At 42.3% G+C, this 19529-nt stretch overlaps 1 protein-coding gene across 24 annotated transcripts; it reads right to left on the minus strand.

The window, feature by feature from the left end:
- Positions 1–550: 550 nt before the first annotated feature.
- Positions 551–18835, minus strand: LOC147999031 (disks large homolog 5-like). Of its 24 annotated transcripts, none has more exons than XM_087595590.1 (9): positions 18404–18559; positions 17846–17899; positions 17111–17176; positions 12300–12332; positions 5658–5763; positions 4434–4593; positions 3082–3225; positions 2287–2449; positions 551–1572 (listed from the first exon to the last, which is right to left on the minus strand). In XM_087595590.1, the coding sequence occupies exons 2-9, from the start codon at positions 17852–17854 to the stop codon at positions 1543–1545; spliced, it is 711 nt and encodes a 236-aa protein (XP_087451716.1). In that variant the 5' UTR covers positions 17855–17899; positions 18404–18559; the 3' UTR covers positions 551–1542. The 24 variants fall into 24 exon arrangements, with proteins under 24 accessions (XP_087451716.1, XP_087451713.1, XP_087451714.1 ...); XM_087595587.1 differs by having other exon boundaries at positions 5625–5763; positions 12300–12398; positions 17107–17176; positions 17832–17899; positions 18404–18537; XM_087595588.1 differs by having other exon boundaries at positions 5625–5763; positions 12300–12398; positions 17107–17176; positions 18381–18496.
- Between the last annotated feature and the right edge of the window lie 694 nt (positions 18836–19529).

Genomic DNA, 19529 nt, shown 5'->3' on the forward strand with positions numbered 1-19529 from the left:
TGTGACTGTGGAATGCGCCTCTGTTTTGGCTGAGTGTTATTTACCTCCCTCATGGCCATGTGATAACCAGACCATGAGCATGTTCATTGTTTGGAAAGAAGGGTGTGGAGGACATATGCTCCTCATCCTAGCATTAGTGGAAAAAAGACATAGGCAGATGATGCATTCTAGACCATCCTGGGCTATAGAAACTCTGCCTCGAAGAATGCAGGTGGAGCAGGGCTGGGGTTCAGTTGGTTGCCTAGCAGCCTACCACATTGAGCAGGCACTGCTCAACCACCTGTACATACACATCTCCTGAGATCTCTCTCCTAAATGGGAGGTGATCGTGTCCACCTAGTACAGCACATGCCCTGGAAGGACAAAAGCTACCTACAGGAGCTGTGGTGATGACTCCCAGGTTAGAGCATCTGCTGCTCTCTCAGAAGAACCACATGGTCCCTAACAATCATCTACAATGGGGAATGCTATTCCCTCTTTTGGATCATGAGGGAAATGCACTCAGGAGTGGCCCAGACATACATTTGAAAAAAAAAGATCCATTGAGTTAAATGATAAAAATAAATATAATCAGCAACAATAAAAAACACAGCATATGAATGATCAAGTGAAACAGCACCTATAAAAACCTATTTCCCAAAATGAGTTGATGGTCATTATCTTTGTGGTTTAATAATAATGCTGTATTGTAAGAAAAACTGAGGCACATGGTTCTCGATTAGGATTATTCTATATTCCTTTGTGAAAGTTGTCATTTTTTCTGCAGCTCTACATGCATGAGTGTGTGTTACTCAATATCTGGTGCACACAGTCAATAAGGAATGGGTGTTGTAGACTGATATAGACTAGGATGAGCAGAACACATGACAGCATGGATACAGTATGGCAGTGATTACATCATAAAGTGTGTGTCCATAAAATAAGTCACATTATCCACACAAAAGACACTATCACCCTGTGTACCCCTTGGTGGCTTTGAATTCACTAGATCATGCAAAGATCCATATCCAGCTGTCAGTTCTAAGTCTACAGGAGGGGAAAGGACCCTTGAATAAGATGGTGTTAAGTGTCAAGAGTTACAAATCAATTTTTATTCATAAGGAATACAATTTACAAAAAACAGGCATAAAATGAACAACTAAAATGGTATAAAAAATGAAAAACAGTAACAAGAATATATAACTATGAAATAACAAAAAGAAAACTTCAATGAAAATCATAACCAAAAACATTTCTTAACAGCATTTTCTTAATGAACATTTAGAAACACAGTTGTAGTGCTGTTTCTCCTCTAGGACGTGAGATGTCAAGGCAGTCCCCTCAGTTGTCTCTCAAATGGTGTTGTCGGTATGAGAAAGGAGAAATACCTCAATGAGACAGGCTGGCATACGGATACATAAATTTAGGGTCTCTATACATTGAGGAAATTATCTGAGAAGAAGAATATTCCCCCAAAAAGTCTTTGACTGGGAGGATTGTCGTCACAGGGAACTCCTGAGAGAGAAACTCATTCCTCAGGGGGCTGTCTTCCTGGGATCCGTCCTATGCCATGTCTCCTGCAGTTTCTGAGACCTGGGAGGAGAAGGCAGCTATTAAGACACTGATTTGGTGGGGACATGCATACCAGCTGTCAAGTTGCTGCCTTCTGTTCCCTCAGCTGCATTGGACAGACAGCACTGATCTTTTCACTGAAATCATTGCTGATATCTCTGCAGGCTGGGAACATCACCAGCAACCCTCACAGTACCGTGGGAGAACAAGCTGCTCCTCAGACTCTACCAGTGCAAACCAAGAATGGGGAAATGGGGAGAGACCTCATTGGGGTGCAGAAAGAAAGGAGAAGGCCACATGATACCCAGATCAAAGCCAATGACCAGGACTCATTTGCCATTTGCACTTGGTTCTTATCCCTACAAGGTGCTTCCAACCATCACATGACCCCTGTATGACCTTTGTCACACGACCAAAAACTCATTCAAAACTCTTCATAGCATCCAATCTGTGATAGGGAGATGCAGTCATGTGATATGTTATTCCTTTGTCACCATTTCTGGACTGCAGTTTCAAAAAGGGCAGAGAAGTGTACTTGCCCATAATTCAGTTTCTGAAGAGTGGTTAACTTCCCAGAATACTTGTGCATAAACAGAGCAATGAATAACTCTATCACATGAGGAGGGTGACTGATTGGGTGTGGGGAGATTAGAAAGATGATAGGGGAAGCAAAGATGCATCCAATAGGCAAATGGTATCAGACATTGTTAATCTGACTCAGCTGCTTGTTCCTACCACATTTTGCTGGGTCTGGAGGTTGCTGGCCTTCTCCTGTTCGTCTTCATCCTTCGGGTTCAACTCAAACAAATATCGCTGTACCTCCTTGCTCTCCTGCTTCAATGTGACCAACTTCTTCTTCATACATGCCTGGTCCATCAGGAGCCGGCTGTGCAGGTTGCTGGAAATACACTTTGCATAGTAAGATCCTGAAGCCTCTTCCTCCCATTCCAACTGCCAAATCCCACAAACTCCACCAGGACACAGATACCCATAAAGACTTCAAAGAATACATCTCCATACATGTAAGGCTGCTGCACAAACAGCAAACGGCCAATCCAGGGAAGAATAAATTGTTTCTGTGACCCAAGCACCAATAAGAGTCCATGTCTGTCCAAAAGAACAAGGGATCTACAACTACCCATGAGAGCCCAATGCATTGGGACAGCATCAATTAGTAGGCAGTAAACAACCACAAGAGGACAGTAGAACCAAGGGAGGTCATGCTAACCATGTGGTCCACACATTGAGCTTTGTTAAACCTGGTATGACCCCAGAGCCGCAGGTTGGCCTAATAACACTCTGATGCCTGAATCAGTGTAGTTCTATCCAGAGCCTTCTAAAGATGCATAGACACTGGGCTGAGAAGTCACAGTCTCTTATGGAACTGAAACTGAGTCCAAAAGACCCACGGCACAGTGATATTTAAACAGCAGAAGAGATGGGCCCAGAGCTGCAGACTTTCCGGTCCAGAACAAAGAGAGGCAGACATGGCCATTCCACAAGTGATGGGCCCTTCTGACCAGTACTTACCGATAGAAGCTAATCTCCTTCTTGAGCTCCTGAAATTTCTCACGATGTTCAATGTTCTTTGTGTCTAAGTTGTGCAGTAATGACATGACCTCTTTCTCCTTTATCTTCAAGTTTTCATAAAATGGATTTGGCCTGAAGTAGGGGCTGGCCCCAGGAAGATAGAACCCAATGAACATTGAGGTTTAGGATTATATGAACTCAGGCTGTGTCCTGTACTACCCCAGCCCTGGAAGGACACTTTCTGAATTCTACATATTTGGATCTTCTTCAGCTTCAGAAACTTGGAATTGTGTGCCCAGGACAACAGAAGCTAAGCACCCAGATAAAGGGTTCCCTGGCTCACTTTTTTCAATCAGGAGGTCTGGATCTGCATTCAAACCTGTTATGCTGTCAAGAGCCTAGGCCACAGAGCTTACCCAACCACACACACACACAAACCCATACACACACACACAAACACACACACACACACAAACACATCCAGAATCCTCTGATTTCAATTTTCCTGTTTTGACAAGTGGAATGCTACAAGCCGAATAACTAATATTCTAGAGGCAGACAGTACACATAATTCTGGAGATGAGACCAGATATTGCCACAAACTTATAATCTGCCCAAGGCATACAAATGTATAGACAAATGTGACCACACAGGCAAAGAACTGTACTGTTGAAAGTGGGGCTTCCAAAATAAAGCACTTACACCTCCATGAAACTATTATACAGGTATATCCTGAGGTCAAAAAACAGACCCCTAAATTCCAAGTGTGCAGGGACATAGAAACATATAAAAGTTGTGCATATGCATGCAGACCTGTGCACACACAGACACACAAACTGGGACACACCCACAAGAAAAGAAAAGTAAACAGACTCAGAGAATGAGAAAGAGAGACAAATATGGAAAGAGCACAATGAGAATCAGTAGACATGTATGCACCATTACTGTCTCAGTGTTTAAGGCACACAGACAAGAAGGAACAGGCCTGAGCCTCAGGCCTTCTAGTTAAGCATGGAGATCAACAATGTGGGACCTGTTACCTAAGGGTGCTGCCATGAGATGATAGCGTTCAGTCACCTTCCTAGCAAGTACAAACACTGTCCACAAACTCACAGCACCTAGAACCTTGCAAAGCTGCCACCTGTCAAGGGCTTTCCAATTGTACACTGGGAACTCATGCTCCAGTGACTTTATCCCTGAATTCTTCACTCAGATCACAAGTTCAGATTATCAACAGGCGGAATCAGAGAGTCCATTTCCAAACTCACTCCTCACTAAGGGTCAGGTTCTGAATCTCCTCTCTATGGGAGATGAGGTTTAGAACAAGGTCGTTTGTTTGGAGCAATGCATACCTCGTGCTCATGGATCCACCTGTCACATAAAGGAGGCGTTCTGTCAGCTCATTTCTCTCCTTGGTAGTTAGCTCCAGTTCTCTATTCAGCCTCTCCTCTTCCTCGTTGGCCTGCACCTTGTTTAGGATATTTTCAGGGGATGACATCTGTCTGCAGGCCTCTGTAGGTAGAAGAACAAAAGTGAACCCGCATGGGGCGAATGCATAGAGCATACACAGACCACAGTGAGGTCCAAACAGGAGAACATGGTTGGAAGCCAGTGTCACTGCAAGGAGTTTGGTCTGCGTAAGAGGCATCCTAAGTGGATCACAGTTCCCCCACTACTATATAGAGACCAAGAGATATAAGCAGCCAGGTGTTCCCTATGCCCGCCCACACAGGCTTACAAGTACCAGAGAGATGCCTTCTCCAGGATTATTATCAGGTACGCAGGCTACAACCTGGTTTCAGGACCCTCACCCCTCTGGTTTCAGAAGTCAGATCATCAATTCAGCATCCACAATGACTTGATCGATCAGGGATACTCACATATCCTACACTGTTACTCTAGTCCAATAACTTTGCATTAAAAAGTCATGTAGGGGGAGGACATGGTCAACAGACTTATTAATTCCCCCTACTGAAATGACAAATGCCCCAGAAGTGCCAATAGGTTACAGGCTCTTTCTCTACCTGCTCCATATAGTTTGGCTACTGTAGAAAAATATCTGCCACACAGAACCTCTAATATATGAAGGTAAGATTGGCCCCGTCAGCCAGAGGTAGTCAAAGGAGTTCTAAGAATATAAGGTCATGCCAGGAGCACAGTTCTCTCCCTCTTACTACTGTCAGATAGTCACTGAATTTAAAGAAGCAATGAAAGTGAAGTACATTGATGCCCTGTTTAATTCAGAAAAGTTATACCCTCCACGACTACTTATGGTGTTATTATATCAATTTAACATACCGAATGCAGTGTAAAAGTAAAGACTAGAAGTTCACCCAATAATAGCATAGGCACTGCCATATCCTCCATGTGGTTATGGAGAAACTAATGATGTGAAAACCTTGACTTTCAGGAATTGTGATAATCATGGAATTCAATATCTGTGGAGATGTTCCAGTGGTTGTGGCCCATTACTAAAAAGGCCAGCGGAAGGCCCCCACACTCACCCCTGACAGGAAGCTCAACATACACTGCCCAGAACTTACTCCACATTCCCCATGTCCTGTGTCCATCATTACCTTTAGGTTTCGTTTGCTTCACTCTAGACTCTTCTCTATCAACATCAACTCTCCCAAAGCGCCTACAAAGACGGGCAAACATGTCTGTGGATATATCCTTTGGACACTAAGAGAAAAAGTAGGGAATTGGTTGTCACAACGATACTGGTGACATCACAGGGATTCCAAGGTCTCTCTAGGAGACAATAGAATGTCCACGAAGGGACGGCTGATGTCACGGAGAACAGACTTTGCCTCCCTGCTAATGTTCTCCCTGTACTGAGCAAAAGCTGATGTGCCCTTTTCAGGAGACTTCCCTGTGGCATAGCCACTGAGCACCACATGCTTCCAAAGCCAAATTTGACTCTAGGCTTGATTGGAAAAACCTAAGTCATTGCTATGTATCTAAATGAGTGCTTCCTCCCCAATCCCTGCACAGAAATGTTTCATCCTACCTCAAATTCTCCTCAGTCAGCAATATTACCCATTAAAGATTACTGAGAAATCACACCAGTTCCTATAAGTAGCCAAAGAGGTCTCCTGTCTCATCATGTGCAGGTGCATGAAATCACACCCAGAAATAGCCTGTAGGATAGGTTTCGATGTGGGTGTGTGTTATAGGTACAACCTGAAGCTTTGTGCTTAACATTTGACAGTTGCCACCAGATTCCTTAGGAGAAAGAATTGCATTCATTATTGTCCTGGCAACAATGTGGTGATCTGTTAGCAGAGGAAACTGAAATATTGGATCTACCAGTGAATGCACCCTCAGGCTGAGTGTGGGGCTCTCCTCTTTGCACTTAAGTTACCAAAGCAGGATTGCTTACAGGCCTCTCTAAGCTATAACGTGTAAGGTCATCTGAAAAAATAAAATAGTCAGCAGATGTGTGTGTGTAAGGGGGTGCAGCCAATGGAGTAGGACAAGCCTAGAGACATAACTCAGTGTACAGAGCAAGAAACAAGCATCTTCACTCCTGTTTCATGGATCACCCCACAAAACACAAAAGCATCTATTGTACTAAAAAAAAAAAACCAAGTTATTTTATTGAATGCATACACTAATACTGTTTACAGTATTAGTAGCAAAGCTCAGATTTTGGGGGCAGATCCATGACTTGAACTATCTTCCTGACAACATATAAAGCAATAAATAAATAAATAAATAAGAAAAAAAACAGAAAAATAAAAAACACAAAAAGCACGAGCCTCTCATGTGAAGTTACAGAAGAGAGATCCAGTGGTCACTTCTGACCAGGCCATTTTAGCTATGACGGTGCATTGTGACCCTTAATTTGATGGGTCCTATATAAAGCTTTGTGCAATATTGTCATTTTAACAAACCTCATCCAGAACATACATAACAACACAGGATATGATTGCCATGTCCTTGCTGTGTATCAAGTTATTTTTCTGTGTCCTTGATTGACAGGCATATTACAGCAACAATCTGAGATGGCTGGTAGACTTGGAAGAAAGTGGATATGAAAGATCCCCATTTATATATCAGTACAGCCATTTCTTAAGAATGAGAATCTTTTAAGCTGGCCCTCGCTTAGCCCCTTGACATTAGACATTAGACCAGAAAGTACAGAAAGCACATTCCCACCCACTCTCTAGGAAGCTGCCTGACCATAAGAACAGAGGGTATAGAACATATTTACTGCAGGGCAATTAGAAGACAGGAAACATCTCTGGGAAGCTGACTGACCACTATAGAAGTGAGATGTCCTTGGTACTGAATGCAGCTGTGCTATAGGCTGACATAGCTATAGCCTTGTCCTGGGAACTCCCGAAGAGAAACACCTGCCAAGACATATATCCTTGGTCCTTGTCCTGGGAACCCCAGGATAAGAAAACATATATCAAGTCAGACGTCCTTGGTACTGAAATAGCTGCATTGATGTGGTTATGGCCTTATCCCAGGAATTCCAGGCCGAGAAACATCTGCCTAGTTATCCTTGACACCGAAATAGCTGAGCTAATGAAACTGTGTGAATGTAAATGACTGTTTAAGCTGTACATTTCTGTAGTTCGAGGTTCCTCACATCCCTCCAGCGTGAGGACCGTGTCGAGCCCCAGTGCATTGGTGTCCCAAAGTAAACCTCTTGTTTTTACATCAAGACTGAGTCCTGTGTGTTCATGGGGTGGTGATTGTCCTAAGGACTGGTGTGAGAGTCTCCTCTGTCTGAGGGTCTTTCAGATAAAGCTATAGTTGTGGGTTACACACCTCAATTCTCATTGGCTAATGCTGTCCTCACAGTCCTTGGAGGCCCCTTTGTAAGACTACCTGTTGGAAAGTGGAAGCAGCTTTATTTGAGCTCAAAGTGAACCTGACGAGCAACGTAGAGAACAAGATGGGGTAATTGAGACCCTGTCTAAAACCAGCACAGAAACCCACCCTTCATTCAAAGCATCATCTACCAATTCTTGAATTTTTACCATTCTCTGCCAACCAGTCTTTCATTAAGGAAAGGTAGAAAAGAACAGGAAATGATCTTTGTATTCTAAGGACCTTGATCTGTCTTTCCTTAGGTCCACGTTAAGAACAAATGAAATGGGTATCACCATCTGAACAACTTAGTATCACCTACTCAGCATTTCTAGCCTAATACTGTGCCTATGGCAATCTCAAGCTTCCCTCAGTGTTGCTGCCCCAGCAAGAAGAATGAAGAACTGAGGTCAAACCCCAGTGAACCTTTCAAGGGGTTAGAAGAAAGCCATCAGAGATACTGCACTTCAGTGTCCTTAGATTAAATCAAGATGATACAACGTGAATCTAGTGTGCTATTCAACCATACATCTTCCTCACAACCCCACCTATCTGAGGTCATTGCTTGGCAGAATTCATGCCCCCCATCCTAGATATTTCTTGATTCATTGCTGCCAAGCGCCAGGTTTCCTGAGTTTTGTTTTTTATAGAATTGGGTGTAGTCAATCATAATTGCCCTCTGTAAGAAATGACAAATATCAATAATAACTGACCACACTGTACTACAAGTACAGTAGTGGAAAATTCAGCATAACTGAGGAGTGGGAAATCACCACTGTGTCCTGGCCTTTCTCTGCCCATATCACAGCTCACAGGCGGCTGGGGCAAACCTTGAGTTCCTCTGTAGAAACAGAGTGAGGGTGAATGGACACTGAGCAGGCAGAGCAACACAGCTGAGGCATCTCAATTCCAGCAACAAATGCATTATTTGTTTCCCATCTTAACAGCTCCTTTTGAGGACTTGTCCCCACACCTAGCTTAAACACAGCAATTTTCATACATGCCCGCCTGCTATTTCTATTGTTGCTGTAATACGCCTCCACATCATAGATTTCAAAAAAGAAAGAAAATAAACCTGACACTGAGAAGGGTGATGCTTGTCAACATCTAGTGTGTTGGGGGCCCAGGTATGGTCACAAATAACCAGGACACAGGGGATGCAGAGCAAAGGCAGATGCAACTGCATGCAGCTGCAAGTTTATTAACCCTTATATAGGCATGAATATGGATTACCTCACTTTCCCTTTTGGCAAGATATAATAAGATCGTTATTCCCATGATACCAGGAACGACTAAGGCAAGACTAGGCAAAGATGTGAGACTGAGCAAAGGCTTCTCCCTAATATATCTGTATAGCAAATCACCCCTCTTCCTAGCATCACAATATACTTGTCATAACCCAGAGAGCATGAGAGCCGCTTCCACAAAAAAGGGACACAGTACAGCATAGTGTAAGGTAAAGTGAGAAAAACATTTTCTTCTCAAGGGCAGCATTCCAGCCACCTGCTTGCATCTCTCAGCCGTCTTTCCTTGATCCTGTCTGGGAAGTGTCTCTCAGTGACTCCACAATTTCTCTCTTTGTCCTTTTGTTTTAAAAGTAACACTTTCTATAACATAGCTAAATGTCCTTGAAGGGGTTTAATCATGCAAAAAGAAAGCAATATAATATATAATGTATGCAACCTTTAATGAGTGTATCTATTTTCTTAGGGGTATTTTTCAGATACCTTCCCAGATCTGGATTTAACTTTGGTAATTGTTATCTGTCTACAAAATCAACAATATCGAATAAATATTCCAGTTTTCTGGCGTAAAGTCCACGGGAGTAATAACTAATGATTTTGGAATTTGCTCGGTGTCTATTGTTATGTCCCTCATTTCATTTCTGATTTTTAATTCATGTATTGTCTCTCTTGTGCATTGTTAGTTTGAGGAAGTGGTTGTCTCTCTTGTGGATCTTCTCAAAAAAAAAAAAGAGGAAGAAAAGAAAAAGACAGCTCTTGCGTTCCTTGACTTTGTATTTTTCTCTTTGTTTCTAAAGGCTTGATTTCAACCCTGAGTTTATTGCCCTTCATCAGATCCTACCAGACTCTCTATGGGATGAGGCTTTGCCTCCTCTTGGTAACAGCAGCATGGAATAAATGAAGCTTCTGCGGATCTCTGTTGTGGTGTTGCACATCACAATCTCACTGAAAACCATGCATAGCCTGGTTTTAGGCTCTATTAAAGCAGCCCACTATTTCAGTGTTCCCTGTAAGGTGCCATAGAATGATAGTAACATAATTCTGCATGCATATCGACAGGTTTCTACACGGTCTTCTGGGTCATTTAATAATAATTTATAGTGAGTTCATGGATGAACACACACTCACACACACACACACACACACACACTTTACTGACATGGTGCATATTCTTTGCACACCAAAAATAAAGTGAGCATTACTGAAAATGCACCAATAGTGCAATCGATGGAGGGAGCTGTGGGGAAGCTGGGGCTTAGAGTTACTTAAAAGACCGATGCAGATTCTCCTTCTATTGGAGGAGAAACTTGATAGACAATGTGGTTCTTTATTTTCTTTCTCTTGAGCACACAGGACTAGGGTGGCAGCTAGGGCTTTGAGTGTATTCGGCAAGTACTGTAGCACTGAATTAAATCCTAGGGCTGGAACCCTATTAATCGTCTACAACAATTACAGGGCAGGCTGGATGACGACACTCAGCTGACAATGTGGACATCTCAAGACAGTCACTGGACAATGGCTGACACACTTGTCTGAAGACTGGAAATGTTTCTTGATCTTGGAGAGGAAAGAAGGACCCTCCAACTACACTGTCCTCAAAGGAAGTTTATTCAGGTGAGGGATGACATGGATTGTTTTGTCTCACGTCACACATGTCAGTAGAAAATATCCTAGGTATTGGATGGCGCTGTTAGCATTAACAGAACAAAGCACATAGTGTTGGGAAGGATAATAAATTATGAGTAGGATTAGAAAACCCCAAGCCTCTTCCAGGCTCTAGGAGAGCAAAAAAAAAAAAAAAATACCAGGAAATACAGCATTAATGGGATAGTTTGGTTAAATCTAGTTACTAGTTTCTATTGTGATACCTATTGTCAGTGCCTGCGCCAACAGTGTGTGAATATCGGGTGTAGGTTTGTGGGGTTGAAAGAAAACACGTACACGGGTCACCCCTTTTTAGCCAGTGCCACCAAGGCTTTACTGAGATCTCCTTATATACCAGAGGCAAAAGCTGTGGAAAAACAACAAGGCAGGTGAAAATCCCCAACCAGGATAATAGGACAAGTCTGTGTGGTGAAAGTTCCAGCCCACTCAGGGGCATAAACAGCTTCTTAAAAACAAGAAGCAGGAAAGCTCAGTGGGGAGAAAGGGTGCCATGGAAAATCCCAGCCCAAATCAGGTGCTAAGAGCAGCTGTCAAAGGTGTAAACAATTTCTTGCTAGAGCAGGCTGAAAGGCTCAGCGAGGGGGGAGGGAAACACCAAGGTAGGGCCCAACAGGAGCCTTCACTGGTGGCTCTAATGTTTCACTTTCCTCTGCCAACTGGCCTCCACACTGTTTCTAGCACCATAATGATTTCAAGTCTTCCTCCTAAGGAATTTTGTGGCAACCATTGAATGCTAAGCACAAGGCTTCATGGGTGTTCCCCTAACACACACCCATGTTGCAACCTTCCATGCAGGCTATTTCTTGATGTGATTTCAAGCACCTGTACATAATAAGACAGGAGAACATTTTGACTGCATATTCAAACTGGTATTATTTCTCAGGAATTTTTAATGGCTAATATTGGTGAAGGAGGATAATTTGAGTTAGGATGAGACATTTTTGGGCAGGATTTGGAAGGAAACATTCATTTAGATGCATAGGAATTACTAAGGTTTTTATAATCAAGCCTTGAGGAAAATTTGGCTTTGGAAGCAGGAGATGCTCAGTGGCTCTGCCCCGGGAAAGTCTCCTGGAAAGGGCACCTCTGCTTATGCTCAGTACAGGGAGAACATTAGCAGGAAGGCAAAGTCTGTTCCCCATGACATCAGCTGTCCCTTCTTGGACATTCTATTGTCTCCTAGAGAGTTCTTGGCGTCCTCTGCTATGTCACCAATGTTGTAGTGACAACCAGTGCCCTAGTTTCTCTCACTACGAGTCTGGCAGATACATCCTAAGACATGTTTTCCAGTCTTAGAAGTGTTTTGGGAGGGGGGATGTCGATTGTGGAGAGACTAGGGTGAAGGTGTCTGACCTTTCGTCTCAAAGAAATGATGGACAAAGAAAGTGGTTCTGGGGAATGTGGAGTAAGTTCTGGGCAGTGTCTTTTGAGCTTTCTGTTGAGGCAGGGGGAGGGATGGTGGGGGTCCTGCAAGCTTAAGCTGACCTTTCTAGCAATTGGCCACAACAACTGGAGCATCTGCAAAGGAATTGAATTTCCATGAATATCACAATTCCTGAAGGTCATGGATTTCAGAATTCTTTTCTGTAAGAAAGCACAACAGAGGCTAATAGGAGGAAAACTTCAAGACAATGAACTAAACTATACCCAAGAAAAACCAAGAAATTAATCTTCTCTCAATAATTTAAAAAAAGAGAAGCACACAAACATAATTTCACCTATAACCAGAAAAAGAAGAGAATGCAGCAATCATTGGCTTTAATATCTGACCAGATCCTCTTTCCCTAATCCCCGAGCTCCCAGGGGCCAAACTGCCAGCCAAAGTGTATGCAAGGATGCTCTATGGTTCTAGGTGAGTCCTGTTGCCCCACCAAAGGCAGATCCTAGAGGTGTGAGGTGGGGATGGATATGTGTGGGTGCAGGAGCACTGTCACATAGGCAAAGCTGAGCAGAAACGGGATGTAAGGTTTGATGAGGGGAGGCTGGAAAGCAGGACAACAGTTGAAATGTAAATAAATAAAATAACCAATTAATAAAAAATAGCCAAAAATAAAATAAGTAAAAAGGTAAATGAAAATTAAACCAAACCAACCAAACAAACAAACAAAAATCCCTGTGGTGGATTGGCCTAATGCTGCTTGTATTTTAATGCTAATTTGGAGAACTCAAGACTGGTTAACCCCAAATAATTGACCCTGTTCCCAGTTAACTGTGATTATAAAGAAGCCAACAGCCAACAGCAGAGAGATGGGGGAGGTGAGCTTTGAGGGCTTTGCTAGAGAGGATCATGAGGAGGGAAGAAGGAAGAAGAAGCTGCCATAGAATAAAGGAAGAACGTGTGTGATGGAGAGGAGAGAGGAAGAGGACAGCAGCCATGGTTAAGGGAGAGGAGAGCCTGGTCCTGAGGGCTGTCCAAGTGGAACAAAGAGCAGCCAAGATGCTACACAGCCAGTAAGAGTTGAGCGTTATTGTTTGGAAAGTAGATCTGATACCATGGAGGGCAGGCAGCTGCCCAGCTACTGTGCTGACTAATGTACACTAAAATAAATTTAACAAAATATGTATAACCAGTAAGACAGCTCTGTAGAGGATCCTAAAAGGATTACTTTAGTTTGAAGGGAAGGACAAAATACCAGAGAACACAGGGGATAAATTAATAAAACTAGGAAAGTTAATCAAAGAAGACTGTGAAAACCACAAAAATTAACAAAATGACAAAATTTAATACATAGGTTTAAATAATAATTACATATCACTAAACTCAATATCTAGGGTGGTGGGGCATGAATTCTGCCATGGTCTGAACTCAGAAAGGTGGGGTTGGGAGAAACATGTCTGGTTAAATAGTCCACCCACATTGTGTCAATGTGATTTAATCTAAGGACAAAGAAGTGGAGTATCTCTCACGGCTTTCTTCTAACCCCTTGAAAGGATCACTGGGGTGTGGCCTCAGTACTTCATACTTCTTGCTAGGTCAGCGAAACTCAGGGAAGCTTGAGATTGTCACAGCACAGTATTAGGCTAGATATACTGAGTAGATGATACTAAGTTGTTCAGATGGTGATACCCATTTGCATGTGTTCTTAATGTGGACCTAAGGAAAGAGAGATCAAGGTCCTTAGAATAGAAGGAACATTCCCAGTCCTTTTCTACCATTCCAGACTGAAAGGCTGGTAGGGAGAAAGTGGTAAATAAGAAAGAATTAATAGATGATGCTTTGAATGAAGGGTTGGTTTCTGTGCTGGTTTTAGACAGGGTCTCACGTATCCCATGTTGCCCTCTCCCTGGCTGGCCCGGTTCACTTTGAAGTCAGTGCTTCCATTTCCAATAGACAGTCTTACAAGAGGGGCCTCCGAGGTCTCTAGGACAGCATTAGCCTTTGACAGTTGAGGTGTGCAACCCACAACTATAGTTTTAGCCACTTTGTTCCATGTCTACCAGCTATTTCAGATTGTTGCTGTTCTATGCCTGACAATCAAGGACACATAAAAATAACCTGATAGAGAGCAAGGACATGGTGATCACATCCTTGCCTCTGCTGTATGTTCTGGATGAGGTTTGTTAAAATTCCAATATTGCAAAAAGCTTTATATAGGGCCCATCACATTAAGGGTCACTGTGCACTGTTTCATCTAAAATGGCCTAATCAGAACTGACCGCCAGACAACACTTCCTGCGAAGTTCCTATGAGAAGCTTAAGTTTTTTGTGTTTTTTCTTCTTCCTTCCTTCCTTCCTTCCTTCCTTCCTTCCTTTCTTTCTTTCTTTCTTTCCTTCTTTCTTTCTTTCTCTCTCTCTCTTTCTTTCTTTCTTTCTTTCTTTCTTTCTTTCTTTCTTTCTTTCTTTCTTTCTTTGCTTTATAGGTTTAGAGGAATGTATTCTGGGCCACGGACCTGCCCCTAGTATCTTAGCTATGGATGTGATCAATCAGTGTTAGTGTGTGCATTCAATAAAATGTCCATTTTTGACTAAGGTAGATGCTTCTCTATTTTGTGGGGTGACCCATTGTCAATGTGTAGTGAGTTGGGGCCCTGGGTATGGTCACATACCCCCAGGACACAGGGGGTGCAGAGCAAAGGCATAAGAAACTGCATGCAGTTGCAAGCTTTATTAATCCTTATTAAGCTAAGAATATGCATCACTACAATTTTCATTGTGTCAAGATACCATAAGATTATTATTCCCAGGATACGAGGAACAATGAGGGAAGATTAAACAAAGAAAGACGAATAAACAAAAGCTTCTTCTAAAAATATTCATATAACAAATAACCTCTCTTATTATAATCAAAATATACTCACCATTACCAAGAGAGCGTTAGAACGACTTCCACAGAAACGGGACACAGCAGAACATAATTTAAGGCCAAGTGAGAAAAACATTTTCTTCTCCAGGGCGGCATTCCAGCCCCTACTTGAATCTGTCACCAGGCCTTTCTTGACCCTGCCTGGGAGCTGCATCTCTATGTCTTAACAATTCCTTCTTTTTTCTTTTGTTTTAAAGTAACACTTTACATAACATAGCTAAAGGTCCTTGTAGGGGTTTAGTCATGTAAAAATAAAGCAACATAATACATAATGTACATAAGATTATGGCAAAACTAGTTCCTCCCATGCTATGGAAAATCCTTTGAAGCCAAGCCTTGGGATCTAATCCTGTCAATTGATCAGCCAATAATTTCGCTATTTCCATAGGGGTAGTATCTTCCAGCTGTTTACCAGAAGACATTCAAACATCATATTTCAAGGCATTAATTACTTTTGAAGCACTTTCATTACCCTCTAAATAGGCTTGAATTAACTTCCAATCATGTTCTGTGTCATTATCCATATATTTACTAACAGTCAAGTAGTAGGATTTCATCAGGATAAGCAATATAAGCCCGATAACTGGCATTGTTCGCAGCAGAAGAAACCATGAGTAAAACACACATTGCTAAGAATAAGTGCTCAGCAGTAAAGGACTTTCCTGAAGGAGACAAAATTATAACTTTCAGTGCTTAATCGCTTCACCTGACCCCACATAGGTAATAGGGTTGTCACTGCACGGATCCTTATCCATTGTTGTTTGTGGACACTAAGAGAAGCCAGGGCCTCAGTAATGGAGGACACCTCCTCATCTCCTGAGAACATCCATCAGGAGAAAATGTAGCTGGTTTAACTGGATTCCTTTGAGGGTAGGGAGCAGTTCTTATTATTCTGTGCTTGGATCCATCTCCCGGGTAACCAGAATAGTCTCGCATCCTGTAATGAGACAAAAACCCTCTCCCCTATATACAATGATGTCCCTTCCTGCCATTCAGCATCCCGGGCAATTTTTATCCATACTGTCTGTTCCATGCCTTCTTGGGGGAAGTTCAACAAAGTGTCTATCGGCTTTTGATATAACTTCACCTTGTGGTAAATTAAGAAAATTAATAACGTATAATGCTTGTGCCAATATAGCCCTGGGACTGGTCTGCAAACTCCATTCAGGTTGCATAAGGCCATCTCTTTTCCCCCTTTTTAATTTTATAATTTGTCATTTCAGGGTATGGTGAATTCTTTCAACAAAAGCTTGTCCTTGTTTATTGTGTTCTGTACCAGTAATATGTACAATATGATATCATTGACAAAATTGTTTATATTGATAAGAAATATATGTTGGTCCATTATCAATTTTAATTTTAGAAGGCAGTCCCATAACAGCAAAAGTTTCCAATAGATGCTGTATAACATGAGCAGTGCGTACTCCTGGCAATGGTGTAGCCCACACAAATTTTGAAAAATTATCTATGCTTACATGTATATGTGAAAGGCGACCAAACTCAGAAATATGGGTTATATCGATCTGACACGATGTATTAAGTTGCATCCTTCTGGGATTAATTTGAGATGGAACACATTTTATACGTGAAGACTAACACATAGGACAATTAGCAATAATTTGTTTGGCTTAAGAATAGGGAAGCTTATATTTAATATGTAAATATCCTGTATTGGCATGATTATGACTGTGTTCTTCTGGGGTAGCAAATGCCACTAATTGATCTACCATATGATTGCCAAGTGTTAAAGATTCTGGAAATTTTGAATGTGATCTAGTATGTGTAATGAATATTCTAGAGTTTCATAATAACAATAGTCCTTTAATATGTGAGAATAACATTTAATATAGGCTTAGATGTAGAAACAACAGCAGTCGCAATATTCTGTACTACTCCTACAACATAAGCGGACTCAGCTATAATATTTTTACATCATGAGTAAAATCCTGGAATACATTAATTACCGCTAATAATTCATTTTGTTGTACTGACCAAAAAAAGATTCTTGTCCCCAAAATTAATCTTTGGTCCAATAAGCCATCTTGGTGTTAGAACCATCTGTAAACACAGTAAAGGCTGATGGTAATGGATCAACAGAAATTAGTGTATTTATCAAATTTTTTTTGGTTTTTTAAAGCAATCCCACAATTTACTATGGGGAGGATGAAATTCAATATTTCCAGTGTAAGAAATCATGGCTAATTGAAAAACCTCAGACATCTGCATTAAATATTCCACTTTATCTTTCCTTAATGGGAAAACAATAGCAGCACAATCATATCCCCACAGTGTAACAGGTCTTTGTATGCCTTGCTGAATAATTAAAAAAATTTGTTCCTCATAATTTGTTAATGTTTGGTTAAAGTTTTATTTAATTTATATCCATTCTAAAGGCAACTCATCCTGAGCGAAAGTGCCTGTAGGATATTCAAGAGTATTTAAACATATAATTTAATAACTCTATCTGGATCAATACATGCCAAATATGCATCTTTCCATTTTCAGAAAAGATACCCTTGCATGCCTTCATATAAGCATTAATATCCCCAGCCTCCTTTATAGGTAATAATGCTCTCCTGTACTCTTCATTAGCATTTTCAAAAGCAAGCATTTGCAGCAGTTGTCCTCCAGCTTCCTCTCCTACCATTGTTCTTTCCAATGTTAATTTTAATATACATAAAAACTTAATACATGGTTCATAGAAAGCTACTACCTTTTTCAACCAACCAGTATCATCCTTTATAATAAGTCGGTTGGGCCACACCTTGAATCAATGCTGGCCTAATTATAGGAAAAGAAAAAGCAGGTGAATTTGTCATCATCATCTTGTGAATCTAATGGTCAACATGCCATCCTCGGGAAATGACTTAGAAAAACCTGCTTCAGGCAGTGGTGCAGAGGGCAAAACTTTTACTTTCGTTTTGTCTTAATGAAGCTCTAGCTTCTTGTTCTGTATTCGTTATTACCCTGTCTGCATTCATGGCCTGGAACACAGTAAAAATTACAGCCCAAAGAGACCAGAAATTGAAATCTTTTTGCCCTGCCTAACAGCCTTTTTCACCTTAACTTTCACTTTGACCCAGATATCAGAATCCCTGGAACCCTTGTCAGGGAATCATGGAGTTTACTCTTGCTGTCTCTAAACACTTTTCTAAACCAGACTACGAGACATGAATTCCCTGAACTCTTAAAGATGCTTAAGCATAGCGAGATGAAGAGAAGATTTATCTTGTCCCATTTCCTTGTAATAAAATGTACTTACCTTATCTGACTGTCCAGACTTACCTTCAGGGACCCTGTTCCAGTGCCATAGGTCGACGTCTAGGGTGTTGGGAGCCCTGCGTCCGGTCGCATTCCTTTCTGTGTTTCCCGATGCTCAGTGGCCATGCCACTCCAGCATGCTTTGAAATGAACCAGTCTGGAACCACCACCACCACCACCACCACCACCACCACCACCACCACCACCACCACCACCACCACCACCAATTTGGTTTTGTAAATAAAGTTTTATTGACATCGCCATCCTCAGCATTTACATCCTGTTCAGTGCTGCTTCTGGCTGCAGCTGCAGGGCTTAGGAGCCACAGAGCCCTTTAGGCTCCCAGAGCTGAGAGCATTGACCATTAGCCTTGTTTGTGAAAGAGGTGACTGACCCCTGTGCTCGAGGTGGCCTTTCCGTGCCCCTTAACCCATAGCATAGGTCTCTGTGCCATCCTCTCCCTTTGCTATGGTGTGCACTTCCTGGTACATTTCCGTTAGCTCTTGACATTTCCAGAGCATTGGTCTTGCAAATTGAATTTGCATGGCACCAGGAATAGACCTGATAGTAGGGTGTGGGACACTCCCTATGGGGACCCTGCCCAGGGGCATAAGCTTACTTTTCCAGTCAACTTCCTGAACAGTGAGCCTTTGTGGGACAAGGTACTTCACGACATGACTTGACCTCTCTGCAGTGCACCCAATCCCTGCTTGGCTCAGATGTCCCCCAGAGAGGTTGTGTGAGTGTCCCCAGTAGAGGCAGCACTCTGTGTGGTGGCATTGACATGGCATCCAGGAAAGTCAAAACCAGAGGGACATGTCGGGCAGTTGGAAGCAGATGTCTGTGTCCATGGAGAGAAGGATGGACTAGACACTCCTACAGGGGGTGAGCTGAGAAGCACTTCCTTGGCTTTTTCACAGCCGTGTAGGCTGCATGCCATGCTGTGTACCCATGCTGTGCTGAAGCCCCAGGCTTTGAGTCTCCCACAGCTGCTGTGTCCTGGGGCCAGGGTAGGATTAAGCAGACTTCAGCAGGAGAAAGGTGAAAACACTGGTTGCAGGGTGGGGATGGCACAGTCATAACACTCCTGCACATGAGGCCCCTGACTTAGAGCCGTACAGCAGCTGTGACAAGCCAGCTCTGGTGACAC

The sequence above is a fragment of the Rattus norvegicus genome, chromosome 19 (assembly GCF_021556685.1).
Source record: "Rattus norvegicus strain SHRSP/BbbUtx chromosome 19, alternate assembly SHRSP_T2T, whole genome shotgun sequence".
NCBI classification, from domain to species: domain Eukaryota; kingdom Metazoa; phylum Chordata; class Mammalia; order Rodentia; family Muridae; genus Rattus; species Rattus norvegicus.